The 23,747-nt window shown below is 40.0% G+C and overlaps 1 protein-coding gene and 1 long non-coding RNA gene across 3 annotated transcripts in view; one reads left to right on the top strand and one right to left on the bottom strand.

Annotated features, from left to right (window-relative positions):
* Positions 1-2,291: 2,291 nt before the first annotated feature.
* Positions 2,292-23,747, bottom strand: part of gosr1 (golgi SNAP receptor complex member 1) — a 31,868-nt gene continuing 10,412 nt past the window's right edge. Inside the window, exons 7-9 of the mRNA XM_022210763.2 lie at positions 8,511-8,540; positions 3,202-3,284; positions 2,292-2,906 (exon numbers count right to left, since the gene is read on the bottom strand). Coding sequence (XP_022066455.1) covers positions 2,782-2,906; positions 3,202-3,284; positions 8,511-8,540 — 238 coding nt within the window. The 3' untranslated portion in view covers positions 2,292-2,781. The remainder of the gene's footprint in view (positions 2,907-3,201; positions 3,285-8,510; positions 8,541-23,747) is intronic.
* Positions 13,538-16,673, top strand: LOC127536700 (uncharacterized). 2 transcript variants are annotated; one of them, XR_007945794.1, is made up of 4 exons: positions 13,538-14,285; positions 14,435-14,610; positions 15,400-15,450; positions 15,566-16,673. It is a non-coding gene; the product is annotated as an uncharacterized LOC127536700 (long non-coding RNA). The 2 variants fall into 2 exon arrangements; XR_007945793.1 differs by having other exon boundaries at positions 15,400-16,673.

Genomic DNA, 23,747 nt, shown 5'->3' with positions numbered 1-23,747 from the left:
AAACAGGAAGAGCTACACTCTCACTATGGAATGAAACAAAATTCTACATTTGTCATTTTTTATTGGAACTGAACCACAAAAAATTGATTCAGCTGTAGGGTAAGGCTGCAGTCTGCAGTGCTGTTATATTGGATCGCACGACATTCCACAGCAGTTACTTTTATTATATCTGAACCTCACTACATACAGCAGGTCCTGATGTACAATTCAGCCTCAGGGAGCGTAAACACCATTTATCATGGCCACCGCCGCTACAGCCTGTAGATGGACGGGGTAAAAGGGAAAATGAAGAATTCACAGCACATCTTCGAGTTTTAAAGCCAATCCTTCAGGCAAATGCTGCAGAGTATTGACCTCACACAATCCTGAAAAATCCCCATCCCGAACACACGCAGGGTTTCAAATAGTGTGTTCTTGGAAACGCTTAACCTAAACCTTTACACTCAAAAACCTTTATCTGGTCAATGAATATTGCTTTAGCAAAGTAATAGAAGCCGTATGTTCACAGACAAGTGATGCATTCCTGAAAAAAAGAGGAAGAAATTGACAGAGGCCCACACCGCTGTCTTACACATCAGCTGCTTCGAAGACACACACTTTGTGCTTGTCAGAAGTTATTGCAGAAGGGCCTTTCTAAGGATCTGGAACATAGTTCTGCGTGGGTGGTGTTCAGAGTGAGTGAAATATTCAGGAGTTGCACCTCTGTAGCCTTCTGACAGTGTGTACACACATCTGATCCAAATTTAGACTTCAGCACAGGGTTTCCCCTCATGTAAGGATTAAGATATTCAAGAAAAAAAGGTAGCGGTTGTCTACCTGCTGTAAAATAGAGAAAAGACTGTCCCTTTTAAAATGCCAGATAACTGAAAACTGAATCTTTTAGTCTCTTTGTGAAAAAACATCAAACACAAAGAATGAGGACAAGAAGCCAAATTTATCCTCCTCAGTCCATTGAAGTGGGCTTATTTTATTTGGATTCCAGTCAACTAATAGCCTGAAGCAGTGGGAAAAAGGGGAATTGATGTTTCTCACATCGCTGCCTGGCTTTCACGTTTCCAACACCTCCACCGACAGACTTTAATCAAATGAGTCAAACCCTGTCTGCAGCTATTCCCCTCTCAGATGAATGCTTTAGTTCCCACCTTGAAATGCACACACTACTCTGGGCTTCAAGTGGACTGATATCAAATGAAGGTACACAGGCTCTGCTGGCCATGCTAGAAATGTGTAGAATGGTTCAATACTGAGATAGATAGCCATAAAAGCAGAGCTAGGTTTTCACCTTTCCTTTATAGAAACCTCATTGGAATGCACTAAGAGCAGCGGAATGGGCTGGTTTGTGACTGAAGACATTTCAACACCCTATAAAGAGACTTCATCTAAGATGGTTCTTTCACATGACTTTGACAAATCTGTCATGACTGCAATAATGTGATCCTGAAAACTGTTGACAGTTTCACAGTTCACAGCACTTTAACTTCACATATTCTACAGTCTGTGGTTGCTCTTCATAGATGTACTTACACAACCTGGTAAAGTCCAAAAACTGTTTAGAAAACACATTTTATAACTGACTTTATAGACTGCATCTTAACGTTTTTAAAAACTCGACAAGGAAAAGAAACTGGAAAAACAGAAAGAGATCCGCCACTAATTATTGCTTTCAATATAGATTTTGATTATAATACTCAGATGTTTTAATTCTTAAAAGATTTTTAGCAAAATGTTAACATTGGATAAGGCGTTAAAATTAATAATTTTTTTGACTGGTTGCCAGTTTACTCAGTCCTGGTGGTACTGACCATGAAACCCAATCAGTAGCTTGATTCTGTCCTGTCATCCTAGTTCCTTTCTCTAATGGAGACATAAAGCACTCCGAAAATTCACTACTGACAGTGGATCCGTGGTTCAGGCTTGTTCCAGCTAATTCTACAGAGGCTCGATCACATTGGGATTTTCAGAATTTGAAGGTCGAGTCAACTCTTTGGAGTTTTAGCAATCCACTACCATAAAGATGCGTCCTTGGTGCTTGCATTTGGTGCGTGTCAAACATCTACATGAATGCCAGGGCCTTAGGTTTTCCAGCAGAAAATGAAATTCTACTGATATGAAATCTTATTCACCATGTCAATGGTTCTAATGTTGTGGCTAACTTGGGGAGTCCTGCTGTGGTATCCTGAAGGTTCAACTTTTCCAGAAATGAGAGGTCTCATTTCATTTTTTAATAGAGTATAAATTACAAATATTGAAAAATTACATTTAAAATAAGTAAGTTTACTAGTGCCACACACTTAGTTTGCACATAATGATATGAATAATTTATTAATTCACATTTTACAGCCCACAATGATCCAACCCACTCCATCAGTTAAAAAGAACCATTCATCTAAAAATCCTTCCACCTGTGAAAAAAACCCCAAAACATCACAGTCTCACAGTCTCTTCACATTTTCAACGGCACAGAGTCTCTCTCCAAGTGAGTTATCAATATATATATATATATTTTTTAAATCTAGTCTTATTTGTACTTTTGGTCTCCATTCCCATGTTGGCAGAAGAACACCCAACCACCAGCCCTCCATCTGTCCCGCTGCTAATTACAGGTTCAGTCGAACATGCTGGCCAAATTTGTTCTTGTCCCAGAACTGGACCAACTGAATGTCCTTCTGCTCGGGAACCTCCAGGGTCCTCCAACCACTGAGCTCAGTCTCCAGAGCGATTCCCACGCTACAGAGAGCAGATGAATCCTGCTTCTTTAAAGATTTCACCAGGCCTGGTCGGTTAGTGAAAAGCGTAGAGTAGGAGGAGGATGGTGCAGACGCCAATCACCGAGCCGAGGATGAGAGAGTCTCGTCTCTTCCGCAGATTGATTCGCTGGATGAGATTGTTGATAGTTGGAAAACGATCTGAGAGGGTCAAAAGTTAAGGAAGATCACAAGTGTGGGATCTCACAACCAGACTAATACTACTACTTGATGCAGTTCTACGTTTTATGCTTCATGTAATGTATTCACCTTCAGTACCTTGAAAGGTTGCTATTATTTTTAATCCTACATAAGAAACACCTGGTTTTCCATCAAAGAATATATGCAAGTACTGATTTCTAAAGGACCAGCAGTGATTTCATATCAATAAGCCCTCTCTCTCTCTCTCTCTCTCCTCCACTCACACACCCATGCACACATGCAGTATACAGGATACTGGCCAGTGTGTTGACCCTGCTCTGTATGGATTTCAGCATGCCCCTTTGGGAGGTCATGTTCTCCTTGGTCGCCATAGCGATGCTGAAGAAAGACATAGAGAGAGAAATATGAGTGAAGCAGTGACAACACTGCCGTCAGCAGTGCTGTAAAGCGCCTTTGGATTCGAGTCAACATGCGACTTGGAAATTCACTTTCACCAGGTGATGCTTCCATTCAGTTCAGATGAAGGTTGGTGGTGGCGTTTCAAGATCCAAACTGAAGAATTAAAAATACATTTAGACGTACAAAAAAAGAGAAGAAAAGAAATACCCCATCATGTCCATTTAATTCCCATCAACCCTTTTACAACAGATTCCATTTCAAATCATTGGGCTTGACAAACTGATTTGTTTGAGATGTATATTTAAAATGACATCTGTGAAATCTTAAGCTGATTAAGTTGTTTTCTTTCATTTTTTTTTTTAGATAATTTTACTATTTATAAAATTGCCCATCAACCCTATGTCAGCATGTTTGTTTGCAAATTTAAAGCTCTCAAAATGTTTTCTCGTTATGCCATTGATTCAGAAACTGCAATATGGACAGTTATAATTTTCCAAAGAAATTATACAAAACTGCATAACAATAGTCTTCGAAGAAGCACCAACATTTCAATAGGCATCCATTTTTAATACGAAAACAAATTAAAGGAAAATCAGAGATGGCTAAGCAGAAATGTTATAAATATTGTGATCTCAGGCTTCCACTTAAGTCTTCAGCGGAGGAAAGTACACGTGTAATTCAACACAGTTTATATTATAGTTATTTTCTAAACCAAAACGACATATTGCATTTTAAGGCAAGAAATGAAAATAGAGGAAAAATACATTTGATGTCCGATTTAAAATGAACTTTGCTCTGTTTTGCCACTGCAATGAGACCAAAACAGAGCAAAGTTCATTTTAAATCAGATATTTAACCTACTAAAAGATATTATAAGTTACTTATGCAGCTACCATTTATGAGAACTATGTAGAGAATATAAGCTGTAAAATGATATGGGACTGTGAAACATAGTTTCAAATTTTAATGTCCCCTTCTGCAAACATAAAAGTGGATATTTAAGTTTATCTAAGCACCTCCATGCGTCTATAAGGGGGCTTATTCAGAGGTGAAATATCCTCCTGTCCTATCATGTTCTTATTCAGCTTTATGTTGCTGCCTACGGTGTGTGTGTGTGTGTGTGTGTGTGTGTGCGTGTGTGCGTGTGTGTGTGTGTGTGTGTGTGTGTGTGTGTGTGTGTGTGTGTGTGTGTGTGTGAGAGACAATAGAGCTTGTAGATGGAAGGTATAGTATTGCTGTGATATCATGCCTCTCCTGCTCTCAAATTTGGGCTTCAGCAATTTTCAGCGCAGGAAAGTGCAGCTGGGCAGTTGGCAGGGGAAGTTTCATGCTCTGTGTTTGCCTTCTGTGGCATCTGTTTCACACAAGAATCAATAGCAGCTACCGAGCCCAGCTTTGAGTCCTTCTCATCAGCTCCCACAACCTCAGTAATCTCTGCCTCAAGATGTCTTCAAATATTTTTTAACTTATACTGCAGTTTTAAATAAAAAGAAATATATAATTAGTGATCTAGTTCCAGCTGTAATGGTTGTGATTTGTCCACTACATACAAATAAATTGGTTTACAGTCACTAAACATCATACTGACGAGCAGAATTTTACTTCCAACCAAAGGTTAAAAGCCTACTCCACCTCTGCCCGTCCTACTGTGGTGAAAAGAGTGCTTTGTTGAAGCTGTAACCACGTCTAATACAGATAAACTGTTGTCACTTTACAAGCGTGAGAAACTAAACCGCTGGAGGTCAGATTTCTAATAGGTGTTAAGTTTAACTAAAATAATTAAAACACTTCATCAACAGCAAAAAGGAAATTGTTTGATAGGCTTAATTTACTGACATGAACAAAATGCAACATAAACACACAGTTTGGCTCCTAGAACAAATCCCTGTACCCATGTTACCTCTCTGACTCATAGCAGTCCGTCATATCTCTTAACAAGGCTCCCATTAGCCCTCTGTCACTCTTCTCATTAGCTTCTACCTGGGCCTCATCACTGTCGGACCTCCTGAGGTGGAGGCTGCAGTCAGTGAGGACAGGCTTAGCGCTTTATTTTTATTTATAAGAGTATTTTATTTATTGTGTCTGTTTAGTTGCTGTGGTGATATTAAAATGATTGAAAATATTGTCTAAAGCTGCTAAATTTCACATTAGGTGGTTAAACAATTCCTTTTTTTCTTCTGGTCTTTATTAAAAAAGGTAATTGAAAATCGCTGCTTATTATTTTGGCTATATTGCAAATAAAGTATTTAAACTTTAAGGTCGATAAGAAGTGGCAACTACTTGATTAATTACTTGAGTTATATTTTTTTCATAATTACTAAACAGCAAGATGCATACGTCTCACAATAACTAGAAAGTAAAAACATGAATTCAGGTATAGACTATGGCACGAGTTTTTTTTGTGTTTGTTTTAACTCACTGCTGTCTTAAACAACAGTGTAACAAACAGAAAGAACTGTAACGGTGAAAACTCCTCCCATCCCAGGGTGACAGAACCCCATAGGAGGCAGGTCAAAACAAACTGCGTGTGCACAGAACACTGCATACAGGTTTAAAGCAGGCAAAGACATCATTTGGAGTGTGTAAGTCTGAGCGTGTGTGAGCACAGGTGGGTGAGGTCACGGCCTCCCCTGTGGGTGGAGGTTGCTGAGGGGACAGTCCGCAGTCTTGGCCTGGAGCAGTGTTTTGGGGATCATGTTCTCCTCAGTCAGGAAGAAACACTTTGCTGACTGCAGCAACCTCGACCATCCTTTATCTCAATGTTAACCAGCTCATGAGAATCAGAGCTGGAGGGTAAAGACCCGCTGTATGCGATCGCTCTCTAGACGTGCAAAGTTGGTCAAACAACCTGTCGAGTGAAGTCAGTTTTATGTATACGAGTAAAAGTTGTCAATGATAAAACTTTATAATCCACTTTATAATTCATACAACAGTCTTTGTAAGACTGAGGCAAATTTACATAAGTAAACCTAAAAAAAAAACTTTACAGAAATGGAAAAAGAAAAAAAAAACACTCCCAAAGTAGAAAGAACATGTTGAAAGCTTGTTTGTGATACCAGAAAAATACAGTTCAAAAGATGTATTCTGTATTAAAGCACATTTCAGCACTTGTTCTTAAGATTGCATTATTTATAGAAGCACGTCTACTGTAGAGAAATATATAATATGATCTGATTTGTCAAAGGGGTTGCCTCAGAAATACATTAAATGCCATGGGAGCGGCGTCGCTCCCATTTTACGAGCACTCTTTAAACTACCGTAACTCTTCAATCGTTTGGGAGAGAGAAAATTCAAACGGTTCCTGAAAGAAGAGAAGACGCACTTTACGGGGGTATTATGATATGTCAAAGTAACCACGTGCAACGACATCCATCACACAATCCCACGGGAGCGCCATTTTACAAGTAATATAAAATCAACATTTTTTGTAAATATTTATTATAGTTCATATTTTAGATTTTTGTCGTCTAATATTGTGTTCATGTTCAACTCTAGTTCCTAATTCAGTAAAATCCTCAACAATCCAACTCAATTTTTGTTTTTTGTTTTTGCACTCTAAATGATTGTTACATTGTCTAAACACACAGTTTGTCAGATATTGCCAGATATTGAAAGCTTACGTTGTTCTGAAAAAAAGGGTGAAACCAACCACTCCTGGTATGATTTCTGACTCTTTCACGGCCCAAATAAAAAAAATCCAGGCGGCCTGTCTGACTCTTGGGTGTCAGAGGGTTAACCGAGTGATTTTCTTATAAATATCACAAAACATTTCAACCATATAAATCCTTTCTGCTAGTGTAAAGTTGTGGGTGAATTGAGATCCATGAATCAGATTCGCGACAGTGTCGTTCATCATACAGCTCTAAAATGAGAGAAAAAGTGACGTCTTTGTAATCTACTGGAAACACCTTAGAAAACACATCAATTAAGAAAAAAGACATTGTTACTCAAAATTGTAAACCTCCTTTTCCTATCACATCTCCTTGCTGCATGAATGGCTCCACAGGAAAAAACAGAACTTGTCGATTTGAGTGCATTGCACCGAAATTCAAGGAGGGAAAAAGAAACAAACACAGCATCGCCCACCATTTCAGTCGCAAAATCCATCAAATAGGCTGCTGGTCTCATTTGTCCCCAGGGACCCATATTTTACAAGATGAAATAATTGGAAATGGTGGAACAGCAATATGGGGGGGGGGGGGGGGGGGGGGGGGGGGGGGGGGAGAGAGTCTAAGCAAGATATTTGGAATTTGTGCGGGAGGGAAAGGCGAGAAAGCAGTAGGGAGTAGTGGGAGATGGATAATACCAATAAATCAGTGCAGTGGGAGGAGTTATTCTGGAGATTCAGGGCTGTGCAGGAGGAGGCAGTCCTCTTCATTTTACACACAAATAATATTATGTGACCAGCAGTTGGCACACTTCCAAGGCTGGTGTGCATCAAACCCCCGCTGAATCATCAGTACACACAACGAGCAATGGCATTGAAGGGTTCATTATAGTCAAGGTCCAGAAGAACAAATATACATATACATATATATATATATATATATATATATATATATATATATATATATATATATATATACATGCAGAAATGTTGTGGAAGTAGTCAAATATAACTCCAAAGGTGCACTAGAACACAAAATTATTACTTGAGGGGGAAAAAGTGATGGTGGAGAAATCTGTGAAACTCTGGAATAATAAAACAATAAATGTGTAGATTTTCTGGATTCATTTAAGATCAATTAATTAACTACGGTTAGGAGATCTGTCCTAACTGCAATAGTAAAACAGCTTTGTTTGGAAACTAACTGGCTAATTAGTCTTTTCTATATTTCTTATGTGTTCTTGAGTCTTTCCATTTGATCATATTCAAGTTTTGGCATTTCCATGGAATACTAAAAACCCTGTTACTGACATCACTGTACACTTGATCATAACAGTTCCCAGTTTTGATTATCTGCTTGCCGGCAAATCTTGTTTTTTTTGGCATTAGTGGTGACATTTTGCAGGTGCCCAGCTCAAGCTTAACAGGACCTGTTAGGTTTGACATATTCAGGCCGTGTTAATGTCAGTTTTGCCACAAACAGTAACAGTTTTGATTGGGTTCAGCAGGTAAATAAGACACTGGAGAAGGGCGGCAGGGGCTGTCACTTATGCAAATACATGTCTTCCCACATGTGCAAGACAGAAAGCAGATCTTACCTTATTGTATCATCCATCAGTCGGTCCGAGCTAAAGACAGGGAGGAGAGAGGGGGGAGGAGAGAAAAAGAGAAAGACACTTGTTAGATACTGGCATGCAGCAGTTAAACTAAAACATGCAATGGTTATTTAAAAATGGCATATATACAGCATATCATACAGTATTCCTGCACACATTTGGACAAATATATATCAGTGTAGTATGTGCTGTGTGTGTGTGTGTGTGTGTGTGTGTGTGTGTGTGTGTGTGTGTGTGTGTGTGTGTGTGTGTGTGTGTGTATATATATATATATATATATATATATATGTCAGGGTAGAGACTGCGATTTGGTAGAATTGGAGTTTCTACCAGTAGAGATTGCGATTGGAGTCTCTACTGGTAGAGATTGCGATCGCAACCTCTACCAGTAGAATTGGAGTTTCTACCAGTAGAGATTGCGATTGGAGTCTCTACCAGTAGAGACTGCGATCGCAATCTCTACCAGTAGAAACTCCAATCCTACCAGTAGAGATTTGTCAGGGCTAACGTTAGACTTTTAAGGTTAGGGTCAGGGGTCAGGGCAGGGGTCAGATTTAAAGTTCCATCTCTACTGGTAGGATTGGAGTTTCTACTGGTAGAGATTACAATCGCAATCTCTACTGATAGAAACTCCAATTCTACAGGTAGAGATTACAATCGCAATCTCTACTGACAGAAACTCCAATTCTACTGGTAGAGACTCCAATCGCAATCTCTACTGATAGAAACTCCAATTCTACTGGTAGAGACTCCAATCGCAATCTCTACTGGTAGAAACTCCAATTCTACTGGTAGAGACTCCAATCGCAAACTCTACTGGTAGAGACTCCAATCGCAATCTCTACTGATAGAAACTCCAATTCTACTGGTAGAGACTCCAATCGCAATCTCTACTGATAGAAACTCCAATTCTACTGGTAGAGATTACAATCGCAATCTCTACTGACAGAAACTCCAATTCTACTGGTAGAGACTCCAATCGCAATCTCTACTGATAGAAACTCCAATTCTACTGGTAGAGACTCCAATCGCAATCTCTACTGGTAGAAACTCCAATTCTACTGGTAGAGTCTCCAATCGCAATCTCTACTGGCAGAAACTCCAACTCTACCAAATCGCAGTCTCTACCCTGACATATATATATAAATGTATATATACAATATACATGAGTTCTTGCACACAGGCGGAGGATGCGCTATTGGCTGGAAATTCACTGCAATTATGCTAGTATGACTGCATTTGTTACCAAAGGAAAAAAAACCTGAACCCCTGAACTCTTAAAGTAACATGGGGCCAGTTATCGGTATCGGTTTCAGATTGGTAATCAACAGAAAGCTCCATCTCCAAGAACTCGGATCATGCCACTGTCATTGAGCTGGATTCAATTTTCTGTGATTTGGGACCATTTTATCTTTCTGCTCCTACATAGTGACTAATCAACAGTTTGTTAGAAAACAGTATTTGAATATCCACTGAGGTCATGACTCTACATATGCGCTACTTTGGCATGTGTTGTTTTTCTTGCTGGTGCGAGTTGATCCTAGCAAGAAAAAGTCTGTATAAAATATTAAAATATTGTAGGGAACAGTGCCATGTGTTGAAAAATGCAGGCTTTTGGGCACAGACTTTCAGGAAATTTCAGGTAGACATCAGCCCTTGATGGCAAAGTTTGGTGACATTTTCAGAAAAGTGTAAATTTGATGATATACACTGCTCAAAAAAATTAAAGGAACACTTTTTAATCTAAGTATTTCATCAAATCAGTGAAACGTGGGATACTGATCTGGTCAAATAAGTAACTGAGGGGCTTTTTTAGTCAGTTTCAGCTGCTTTGGTGTTCATAAAATTAACAACAGATGCACTAGAGGGGTAACAATGAGACAACCCCCAAAACAGGAATGAGTTTACAGGTGAAGGCCACTGACATTGTTTTCCTTCCCAATATTTTCTGACTGTTTTTCAATAGTTTTGCATTTGGCTAGGGTAAGTGTCACTACTGGTAGCATGAGGAGATACCTGGACCCTACAGAGGTTCCATAGACAGTCCAACTCCTCCAGGATGAAACATCAATGCGTGCCATTGCCAGAAGGTTTGCTGTGTCTCCCAGCACATTCTCAAGCACATGGAGGAGATTCCAGGAGACAGGCAGTTAGTCTGGGAGAGCTTGACAGGGCTGTTGAAGGTCCTCAACCGATCAGCAGGACAGGTATCTGCTCCTTTGTGCAAGGAGGAACAGGATGAGCACTGCTATAGCTCTACAAAATGACCTCCAGCAGACCACTGGTGTGAATGTCTCTGATCAAACAATCAGAAAGAGATGTAATGAGAGTGGTCTGAGGGCCCAGCCTCCTCTAGTGCCTGCTGTGCTCGCTGACTGGCACCGTGGAGCTCGGCTAGCATTTGTCATAGAACACAGGAATTTGCAAGTCCACCACTGGTGCCCTGTACTTTTCACAGATGAGAGCAGGTTCACCCTGAGCACATGTGACAGACATGAAAGGGTCTGGAGAAGCCGTGGAGAACGTTATGCTGCCTGTAACATTGTCCAGCATGACCGGTTTGGTGGTGGGTCAGTGATGGTGTGGGGAGGCATATCCATGGAGGGACGCACAGACCTCTACAGGCTGGACAACGGCATTCTGACTGCCATTAGGTATCAGGATGAAATCCTTTGACCCATTGTCAGACCCTACATTGGTGCAGTGGTCCTGGATTCCTTCTGGTGCACGACAAAGCCCAGTCTTATGTGGTAAGAGAAGTCATGCAATTCCTGGAAGATGAAGGAACTGATACCATTAGCTGGCCCCCATGCACACCTGATCTGAATCCAATAGAACGCCTTTGGAACATTATGTTTTGTTCCATCCAACACCATCAGGTTGCTCCTCAGACTGTCCAGGAGCTCAGTGATGCCCTGGTCCAGTTCTGGGAGGCAATACCCCAGGACACCATCTGTCGTCTCATTCAGAGCTTGTCCCGGCATCGTCAGTCATGCATACAAGCACATGGAGGCCATACAAACTACTGAATACCATTTTGAGTTGCTGCCAAGGAATTTCAGCAAGATGGACCAGCCTGCCACATCAGTTTTTCACTTTGATTTTGGGGTGTCTTGAATTTAGCCCTCCTGGAGGGTTGATAATTTTCATTTCCATTAAACAATGTGGCACTTTTCATTCCTAACACATTATCCAGTCCATATCAATGCTAATATCCAGTTCGTTTTTTCTCCACATTTGAAATACGATATGTTTTCAAAGTGTTCCTTTAATTTTTTTGAGCAGTGTATTTTGGCACGGTGTCATAGGTAGGTACTGGGGGTGTGACTGGGTTGCATTATATTCAGAAGTATTTCAAGTAGGGTTTAAAAATAGCAACACCTTTCTGTACAATGTTATCCAATACACTAACTGTAAGCATGGTTTTAATTATATACAAATAACTGTGAGATTGGTTACAGCGGATGATAGATTGCACAGGTGGCCACTGAATGTATATTCACTCCTACAAAAATATCGGTACCATAATAAGGACAAAACATGTGAAGTTTTGATCCTAACTAAAATTGCTACCAATTAATCGACAGCATTGTTCATTTCTGCTAATCCTTTGCACTAAACTTCATAATTGTTATCCAGTTTGTTTACTGTAGTTAATTTTCTCCTCGTAGATGAGTCTGGACTTCGTAAACCCAGACAGAATTCAACCTCACAAAGCCTGGAGCTTATTCTTCTGCACACCTATATCAAAGAAACGGTGTCAGACGCTTGCTTTCATCCTACAGAGAATATTGGAAGGCACACAAATACACACACACTCACACAATCCTCTTATGTCGTAACACTGGTTTTGTGTCTCAGGTTGCTCATAAACAACAAAGCTCTCAGCGGTTTATTGTCCAATTGGAATCAATTTGGATAATGTTACTGAGAACTAAAGCAAACCAAACAAACAAAGTTGCAGATTGTATTTCAGCATCCATTCATGGGGTCCATATCCTTAGCCTCCTGAATATTATGTTGAGCTCTTTGCGTTCTTATAAATCCAACAAAAGTTACAGGAGGTGCAGGAATGTCTCTCAAAGATTTCTATGCACCATTTTCCTCAGCAAACCCTTCCCCGACCACAATCATCTGGAACGTTTATGGAAGGCAAATACATGTGCATTATTAATCTCAAGCCTGAACCCATCCTTCCAGTTTGATGCTCAATCAGAGAACATAAACACCGGAATGCAAGCAGTGATTTTGTGTGTGTTTCCATTGACATATAAAGGCCTGACTGAAGTTATTTCACCACTTTCCCTAGCAGTTCTGTTTTTGGACAAGTGGGAGGCCGTCTCAAACTGAGGGACCTGCTGAGACAAAACCAAGCTGTGTGTGAATGTGCCACTTCATTCCCAAATTAATTGTTCTGGATTTCTTAACTGGAACACAGTTTATAAAGCAAAGCCAATACTAATGCATATTGTTGACTGGATTTACAACAACATATGGCATCATGTGAAAAGACAAAGTGGAGCATATTCCAGCAAAGCAAAACAAGATAAGACTTTCACTAATCCTGCAGGAAAATATTGTGCCTAATTGTGCCATAACATAATCAGAGCAAGAAAACATTACAATAAATCCCTACAGTAGACACATCAAGGGCATGGAGTAATTATTGCATCCAATAGCCACAGATGGAAAACATCTCCTGTGGCATTCAGTCTTGCACCTAGTGGCGATAACTCTTTTGTTGTGTGCACTCTGAAGTCCCACTAGGGAGGCATGCATGGAGTGAGAAGAACTGTGCATGATGTTAAGAAGTTTCTTGAGCATCATTTTCTCAGAGGCTCCCTCCAGAGTCTCTGGTTCCATTCCAAGAACACAAATAGCCTCCCTAAATCAGTTTGTTAAGTCTGTTGGCATCATCTGCCGTCACACTGCTGCACAAGCACACGACTGCATAAAACATCACACTCGCCACCACGGAGTGATAAAACATGTGCAACATACTCCTGCAGATGTTGAAGGGCCTGAGCCTCTTCAGGAGATGAATATCACTCTGACCCTCTGGGGAAATAGCTTCTGTATTCTCAACCGGTCCGTTTTTCAATCTGCACAAACAGCAGATATCTGTAGTCATAAAAAAACCTACGTAGTCCCCATAGAGACAGTGGCCGAGAAAGTTCTCGCCCTTCTGTAGTCAATTATAAGGTCTTTTTTCTTCATGATGTTAAAGGGATAGTTCGGGATTTTTGACATGAATCTGTATGGCATCCCCATCAGCAGTGTTGTGCATTCACACAGACTTACCCCCGAGAGCGTCTGGTGAGCAGAGATCCGGTCTGGTTTTGGTCCAGACAAAAGTAGTCCGGCCAGTTTGCTGGGGTCACGAAAATAAAGCGTTTTCTTCTCAAACCAATATGTGTTCGAAAGAGTGATATATTTGCATTACAAAACCGTTGTCCACGAAAAAGTCAGACCTCGTAAACGCTTGGCACTATTTTCTCTCCCTTCATATCACTCCGCGCTGCCTCCAGCTGGCAGCCGCGCAGGTTTCACTTTGTTTACTGCTCGTAAAGTTAACATGTCTGACTACGACAGCGACGATGAATATATTGACTTCAGCACTCAGCCAAGGGGATATCTTTATGAACCCGAATATACTGAAGCCGAAATTCACCAGATGGAGTTAGAATGGGCAGAGAGAGAGAGAGAGAGGGTGGACCAAAACCGGACCGGATCTCTGCTCACCGGACGCTGTCGGGGGTAAGTTTGTGTGAACGCACAACACTGCTGACGGGGATGCCATACAGATTCATGTCAAAAATCCCGAACTATCCCTTTAAGCTGTAGACGGTTGAACTTGCACTAATGCACAGAACTGTCCTCCCTTCTTCTGTTCTTCCTTCCTACAGCTCACAACAGCAGTGTCATCTGAGAATTTCTATAGAACCAACTGTGATCTGCACCTGAAGTCTGACGTGTACAAGATGGAAAGAAAATCTGCTAAAGCTGTCCCTCATGGCGCTCCAGTGCTGCCATCTGTGTTATCAGAGGAGCAGTTCACAGCCAGACATACTGTCATCTCTCTGTAAGACAGTTTGATATCGACAACACAAGTGCTGCTTCCACCTTCACATCAGCAAACGTTTTACATAATAAAACATACTGTTAGATAGTTAAACAAACTGAAGAAGTTGAAAAATATAACCTTCACAGCATCCTATTGATTAGTGCAGGGTTGATAAGCAAACTATGGGATGTCCCACCGGGAAGAAGGTGGTGCTAAGAAAAGGTTTTTTTAATGTCATTTTGACTCATTATGATAGGAGAGGTACAAGAGTATACCCATATGTTATTAATCATTATTATTTTATTATTTTCATCTAAGCGTTTCCTACAATGACATGTTAAAATGCTTCCCTAAATGTTAAACTTTACATAGTTGTGAAAACAGAATAAGGAAGTAGACATTGTTACTTTTATTCATTTCATCACATAGTACACTTACACAGAAAGATGGATGAGTGTGTTTGTCTCCATACCTTTAACAGGCTGACCCCCCTGTGCCCTGCAGCTGTTTTCTTTTTAAAATCGCTGAAAAACATCTCAAGGTGTGCCTATGCACATGCATTGCTGCCAAGTAGGTGTGCTGAGAAAACAGTTTTTTCATCCAAGAGATGCTGTGAAGCCCTCAAAGCAGCTTCAGAGATTCAGCTTTTCAAAAATGATAAATTTTAGGAGGATTTAATCACCTCAAAAAATGAGAAAGTTGTTTTTACAATTCGAAAAGGAACACACAAAGCTAAAGAAGAAAGAAAGAAAAGAAACATTTCAGTAGTATAATTGCAAAACTAATTAATACACTTTTCTCCTTTAGATTGACCTTGCTAATGACCTTCAATGTTTGAGCCATTCTTTCTGCTGATGGGTGAGCAATAATTCCAATCTTTACAAATCTGTACCTCATTAGTCCAGTTCATAAATATATTACTGTTGTTATTGCTCTGTATATTTGAAATGAACTCCTTGATTTCTTCCTGCAGTTGATTTTCATTTTTGGCTACATTCAGCACACGTCCTGAAGGATTACAGAAGAGTAGAAAGGGCTGGCCAAGCACAAGAAGTGCTAACGGATGTCAATGGCACGCTACTTACATCACCCCATGAGTGTTGAACCTGACGGTGCGAGGGACTTCTTCACCAAAGGGTTGCACGAGAAAGGATGAGTCACATTTCTCTTAAGACCCGTAGCAGACTGGCAGCACTAGTTCCATTTCCCAGAACGAATGTGGACAAAGCCAACCGCATAACCGTAAAACGCACAGTCACAGCGTGGGATGGACAGCCTTCTGTTCTAGGATCATTGCTCCCCATACAAGCACCAAACTGCTTTTTGGCAGTTTGCAATAGCGTAACTGCTGTTTTTTGTTCAACTAAAATTAAATAATCTACGGGAATCTAATAATTCGGTGAAATGGTAACTGGCAACAAGTTCAGAATGAAGGCTGGCATGCAAAACTTGGCAGAAATGGATTGTGGGAGCAGGTGGGTGAAGTAGAGAATAAGGGAAGTGAGTAGTTGTGATGCGCAGTGGGGATGGGAGCATGCAGTCTTAAAAACAAACAAGAAAAGGCCAGCAATGACCTCTATTCTTCAGGCTTAAAACGGTTGATTGCCACTTTAAAAATCTTATGAATTCAAAATTATTTAACATTGAATCTATTAGTGCTCTAACAACGGCTGCTTGTCTGAAACAGGACGTCATTTAAAAGACAACTTAAGAGGAATGTGATTTGGTGAAGGCCAGACGGCCGCATGACACTGGTCTTAAATGATGGAAGTAAAGGCACCATGGTGGAGAGAAAAACGAGTGACGGCGTAAACTAAACCTTTAACTGTCTCTCTGGTGACCGTGTTCTTATAAATCATGACATGAAGAGAAAAAGAGAGAGTGAGAGCCGAGGTGAGCCTTGATTTATGTAGTTTTTATGATGACATGGGGCCAAAAGATTTACACTTTGTTTCCTCTGTCATGAGTCCGCAGCTTTCGTGGTGAGGTTGATTGTGCCATCACCTTTATGCATATGGGGTGCTCTGTGGTTTCAGCATTGAGTGGGCTCCTTCCGTTTCCCCCTGGTCAGTTGTGTTTTGCTGCAGTCATTAAACTTCTCATGAGCTTCAAGCTGATTGCCTTTTCCATTGTGATGAATCAACTAATATTGTCCAAATGCATCTTTGCCGTCTTCACATTCACATAGAAATCTAAAAGACTGCCTCCTGCTCGCACGTGTCCATTTCTTTTTCAAGCTACATCAGTGTGGTGAAAAAAAGAGGCCTGCATTGGCAGCATTCTACAAGCATCACTCAAAGCCTAAAGGGCCTCAATGATTTATAGATTACCTAAATGATATCTTACATTATCTGTTCTTATCGATTCATCAATTGTGTGACAATTTAAGTGGTATTCTGTAAGAAAAATACTTCACAGCATCTTTATGTGAGTAATGCTCTATCAGGTTGGCTTTTAGAACAATATGAGGCAACCGACAGAATCAGCGCAGCAAACTGAAGCATTAATTACCCTGCCGAGGAAATAGTTTTGCAAATCTTGGCAAACAGTTGCAGTTCAGAAACTGCATCAGCAAAGAGGAAAAGTGGTCACAAATCAAAGCTAAGAGCCGATTCAAAATCTACGCTAAATTCTTAAGAAAACTTCCACACTGCAGGGGTCACAGAACTGATCTTTTTGGCAACGCTGCCATTCAATTACCTTCATGGTCAAGTGAAAAACAGAACTCCAATCATCACCAAGGAAATCGTGACCACTGAGATACAAAAACCACACATGGAAGGCTGCAGCTACAGAGAGGCTGGCAAAAGCGGGACTGTGATAAAGACTTGAAATGAAAAACTGAATTGGAGAGAAAAAATGCAGACACTTCAGAACGTTGTGCCAGCAATCACACTGGGCATTTCAGAAACCAGACACATAGAGAACCTTTTATCGCCTGCCATTTTGATCCCAATCATACTGATCAATTGTGTGCCAGTGTTAGCAGACAGCAAGATGGAGCTCCAAACAATTCAGTAATGCAGCTCCATTCAGACAATTGTAAACACAACAGTTAGCAGAACTGACAGTTCAATAACAAGAACTATCAACTACTCCTCAGTTTTGTGGTTGAGCAAAAAAAAGTCACTGGAATCAATCAGAAAAAGGAGGGTTCTCTTATAACGCAGAGATAAATGGTAAACAATCTCATACTTGATAATGTCTTCAGAGGAAAATGCACTTGTGACAGATCATAATGGATTGTTATATGAGAGTTGGTCAGTGATTGTGGCTAATGCACTCAAACACTGTCAGGTGTTGGGTCTTCTTCCTATGTGCTTAGCTAGGTGGAAAGCACATAAATCAACTGACCTAAATTCATCCACACACACTTTGATATGCTTCTTGGCTGAACCTCTAAACTTTCAGAAGTGTTTCTGAACTAAACTCTCTTTAGTTTTGGCGTGCCAGAGACACTAGAGCAGCAGTTTACTGTGGTACCTCGGAGCTCTTCTCCACTGATTACATTAGCATATCAGGGAACTGGCAGCTCAGATCAAACTTAAAATGGGCAGCGGGGCAGGTAAACTAAACGCAGGTGTCTCAACAAGGACAGAGAGAGAAAGAAAAACAGAATGTAGCAGGTGGCCACCGTGAAAGTGAGGAAGAGATGGGGTATGGTGGTCACTGGAAATGTTTTTATATATTATGTTAAAAAGTTACTGGAAATGGTGCTAAATTAGGAAGTAACAATATTCCATCATACTGAGGTAAACGTGTGCCAAAGTGAGGTGTAAATTCGCCTCACTTCACACAAACACCATTTCTGTGTCCAAAAAAAGAATCCTCCGTTAGACAGAAAGTTCTTATCAGAGTGACCACTACCATTAGAGATGAACTTTTAATGGACCTGCCTCTCCCTCCCTCTAGTTTATTCATGAAGACTTATCTTCATGACTGAGAGTGATGGAAAAACTGATACGCAAGGATGGAGATAAGGAGAAACAACAAACACAGATCAGTGGCATATATATACTGAACAAAAATATAAACACACCATACAATATTTCAATCAAAGTCTACTCTATTTTTGAACATAGGAAAATAGGGATTTGTTGGTCCAACTGACAGCTTCTTTAGTACACACCGTTATGGAAATGATCTCAGAAGCAGATCTCAGAAGTGGGGACAACAAAAAAAATGTCAGTAACAAATGTGTCCACCGTATCACCAACAGCCACATATCTGCTATGCATAGAGTTAATGAGGCTGTGGATGCTGGATTGTGGAATGTTGTCTACCTGAAAAGCTTAGCAAAGTTGGTGTACTCTTGAGGGACAGAACCACATCATAATACTTTCATACAAGCATCATTCCACAGCCTCACGTGGCAAATTGTCCATCATACTATGCTGTGTGAAACAAGATGACAATTGACGCATTCAACTGCCTCGCTACAGCCCCAACAGGGGAACAGCCTGTTCTCGTTTTTTTCTTGTCATCTGTGGCATTGTGATATTTACAAAAAGCTGCATTTTAAGGTGATCTTTAATAGCCACTGGTCAAATGAGTGTCTGTGTGCTTGCCACACCATCTGATCATTGTTCTTTGAGGTCATACCTGACAAGACTGTGGATTAACTTAATGGTCAAGACTGTGCCACCAGCTGAACACCTCAAAAATATTTGTGCACAACTTGCTAAATTCAACCCTTTTCTAAACATAAGAATAGAAATTAGATTGGTCACTTTTTCTCTAAGTCAAACAAGACAAGACTATTTGCATGTTGTTTTTGTATTATTGTGAAGAGTAGTAGGCCTAATAGCTAAACAGAATCGCTTTACACTTGACAAACACCATTACCAACTCTGGCTAAAGCATTAAGTGTCAGCGACAGCTCTGCAACAACAGCTCTCAAAGCTATTATGGAGAAAGGTCTGACTGATGTGGAAATGCACACAGCTCAACCACTACCAGCAAATCCTAGAAAGGAGGCTATCTCAAAAACGTATCCATGCATGTCTGTCTCATTTAGTTCTTCGAACAATCAATGCAGACTTGCAATCACTCCACCCACTGCAGTAATTTGTAGACTAACTGGAAACGAAGTGTTTGCTTTTTTGGTGGCAAAGTGATTACTCTGAGCTGATGAGTTTGGCAACGCTGGTGCCATCACTTGCCAATGTATCAGAGTCAGATACGGTTGCCACACATTGTTCCTTACACAGTTTAGTATGTATAAATCATTGATTTCAGGATCTGCCACCTAAACTCATTGCTGGGAATTTTAAGCTCAATGTACGCCGACATGCTTAAGGTACGAAGCTAAAGGCTGAGCTGAGCTGCAAAATGGCAACCAGCTCTCTGTGAAATGGTGTGAATATTCAATTAAAAAGCATCTCAAAATCAAATGCAGCTTCACATGAAGGGCATGTCCTTTAAAGAGGTTTTTCAAAAAGAGACCATCGCAGACTGTGAGGGATCAGGAATTAAAAAATAAAGAGCATTTTAACTCAAATCTCTTCTCTTTATCCAATATCTGTGCTCTGCCTTCACTGAGTCTTAACACCATTGCTCTGGTCACTAACACATTTTATCCCTTTTCTCTTCAGGTCTTCTTTCCTGTTTTATGGCTCTAATAGGATCAATCAAGGGTAACTCAATCCTCATCTCCAATCTCCTCTTTCCTCTCCCATCTTGGCCAGTGTTCGGGGGAAGCCCTCTAATATGGGTTGTGGTTTAATAAGATAATTCCATTATCGACATCCTGATCAATTGTTCTGGATTAGCAGAAGAGTTTGACTGCTGGGAACAGCGAGCCAGAGGATGTTCTACACAATGTGTCACAACCCATCCATGTTCTCGTTTTACATGTCTACGGTTACGTTATCGTAAGTATTCAGCTTGGCTATTTGGAGCCACTTTGAGTAAATGATCGTAGAGAAACAAAATCCTTTCCTCACTCAAGCCACAATACACAGCAGACATTATTAATCGCATGACTGATTTTTCAGAGCTGCTGAATTATTCTCTCGGCTTCAGCTCAAGAATCCATAACAGCGTTAACCTGGATCTCTTCTGGTGGTGCCACAGTGAGTGTCACAATGAAGGCTGGCATACAGTCGAGAACCAATGGGACTCTTGACAATCCGTCAGGGTGTTACACTGACAGAAGTCTACTGCAATAAACCATCAAGAAATTCCCTTAAAATGTGCCCTGTGAATTTTCTTGTGAACATAAAAAAGTATATATTTTTTAAGCAAGTAAAAAGGCTGTCACGAGGAAATGGCTAAAATCAGAACCACCAACTGTTGAAGAGTGGATAGAAATAGTGCATGGAATTTATATTATGGAGAAACTGTCATTTTTCCTCAGGATCCAAAAGGAAAACTTTTACCTGATTTGGTCCAAATGGACTGAATACATTAAACCAGTTAGATCAGATTTTAATTAACACTTTGTTTGAAGTGAGGTTGACACAATTTACAAACTTATATACTGGACACAATAGGAAATGTAGATGTGGCTATCAAAAACATGTAAGTGGTTATGCATCTGATGAAGGATTATGTGCAGATATGCTTGTGTGTAAACAAGGTAATAGCAGTAGTTTGTTTTCTTTACCGTAGAACTCTGGTGAACAATGGACTGAAGAGCTTCCCACGTGTGACTGTATATAGTTAAATATGTTACAATGTTAAAAAAATATAAAAATACTTTGGATGGGCAACATTTGGATAACTGAATAATGGAATGTCTCGGAAAAAGTGTTTTGTGACTTTGACAGAAGTTCAGCTGTAACTGTGAGACAATATGTAAGAATGTATTTGCCAAAATAAATTTAAAAAAAAAAGTATATATTTTTTAAATTTAGTGTTACTCAACAAAACAGATCAAGCTCAAACAAACTTGATGAATGCACATTCTTCTTCATAAAACACTTACAAAGCCAAAACACAAAGCATTTAAAAATCCAGCACTATTTACATTTATGTCTCCTTGTTCTTCACTGTCTTTGCTGTATATCTTAGTCTTATATCACCTACGGCTTAGTGGAGTAGTGTCACACCACTGGCACATGTATCACTCTGTGTGGCTCAGGATTTTTACGTCACTACCAAACAGAAATCACACATCATTCAGCTGCAAATGTTTCAATTGCAATTATTTTGGTGGAAATCCAGACTAAGACGGTACTGAAGACTGCCACTGTTTAACCCTAAATATTTTATAAATGCAATACTGTGTATGGAGTTACATAAGTGCTGCAACGGCATGACCAAAAAGAACGCACTGACCTATATAGAGAAATGTAGGTGAAGACTTGCACAAGCATATAAGGTATATATACACGGTCTATTAGGAAAGTGGTTTTATCCATCTGTCTTAGGCTGCTTTGTGTTGCTTTGGTTTTGTTTTATTGCAGGCAATTTTCATTTGGAAACCCGCTAAACCACTAGCATCACATCAACAAAATGAAAATGTAGAAACTCAATAACACTGGCAAGAGTTTCAAGATTATTGTAATGTTTGTACCTTTTTTTTAAAAAAAAAAAAAGAATTTAAAAAAATTTCTATGGTATTACACTGTCATTTTATTGAGGTGTATTGCAGCGCTCGATTTGGACGGTCGCCAGGTCGCCATTTGCGACGTTTTTAGTCGCAAATGGCGACCTGGCGACCGTCCAAATCCGCTCGATCGAGCTGAACCGCCTATCATATTTTCTTCATGGAAGCAGCCACTTTGTATGACGTCATCAACCTCCCATGATTCCCGGCGCTCGCGGCGACCTGGCGACAGTCTAAATCGAGCGCTGTATTGTGTTTTGAAGGTGTTTGTGTTGATGAGTTCACTCCGTGTATATAATTCATTCATTCAGTTCCTTTTATTGTATAAATTGACAGATCATTATTAACCACAGGGTCAGAGGAGGTAAAGCCTGTTCCAAAATATGTTAAAAAGTCTTTAATGCCGAATAATTGAGTCATTATTCTTTTGAAAATCTGAGGTGGGACACAAAGACGTAGACAAAGACAAAATTAGGCTGAATGTTTTGTTACAAATGATCAGATAGGATATTTAAGCCTTGGCAATGTGAAAAGCTCTTCTGTGGTTTATTTGCGTATGTGTTTGTCCTGCTGACATTCAATTTTACTTTCCATACAGGGTGCATCTCACACCTCTCACACACAGGTACACACACACAGGGTTCACAAACTTTACTACCACATGCCGTTCTGCAGTGTTTCAGCCTCAGCCAAATGATAGTAGGACACTAATGAGGTTGCTGGAGATCAAGATTTGACCTACTATGTCATAGAAAAAGTATGAATAACCTTTTAACAGCTTTAGTGTGCAAAGTTATGTAACGGGGCAGTAGAAAACGCATTTGTGAATCAGATATTAGATCAGTAACGTGACAAAACAACAACATGTAACTCCCCATACAATTAAATCTAAACCTCACAGCTTTTCTTTTTAGGCCAAATAAGATGCAAAGTTCTCTGTCTCAACAAACCAGTAAAACGCCAAATGGCAATCTAATTTTTGTCTATCCTGATTTATACATAAAGCATCAGATTGATGAATCCAAACTATCCTCCCATCTGTTAAAGAGTAAAAGCTGAAAGAGACAAAATGCCAAAGGGTTCCAGGGTTTAACAAGCAAGCATCAGCAACTTTAGTGATTTGCAGTGTTATTCCAAATGCCTGTGCTGCATCATTAAGATGAGTTATCCCGGTTTAGATTCCTGGGAAGGTGTGGCTATTTCTCCACCAGCAAAGACAGTACAGCTCTGACTGCTACTTTATTCTACTTTAAACTGCTGTGGTTGCAATACTAACATAACTTAAAAACTCAGCAAAAAAGATAGCTTCTAGATTGCTGCAAGGGTCATTCCATATCATTTCAGCCAGTGGTCCCCACCTGACCCTCTCAGATTTTGCTAAGTTTTTACATTTAGTACATTATATATGATGGGAAAATCCAAAATTTGAATGCTTTATTGTCATTAGTTTCAAAGTTGTGGCCATTTGAAGTAGGTAGGGGGTACCCTAAAATTGCGGCCAAAATTAAGACTTGAAATTTTCGACCATTTTCACACTTCTATAACTTCTGAACAACAAAAGATAGAGATCTGAAATTTTCAGAATCATTTCACAGTGACCTAT

This window comes from Acanthochromis polyacanthus, chromosome 13, assembly GCF_021347895.1.
Source record: "Acanthochromis polyacanthus isolate Apoly-LR-REF ecotype Palm Island chromosome 13, KAUST_Apoly_ChrSc, whole genome shotgun sequence".
Taxonomy (NCBI): domain Eukaryota; kingdom Metazoa; phylum Chordata; class Actinopteri; family Pomacentridae; genus Acanthochromis; species Acanthochromis polyacanthus.
The sequence above is the reverse complement of the archived record's forward strand: the minus strand, read 5'-3'. Positions and strand labels throughout refer to the sequence as shown.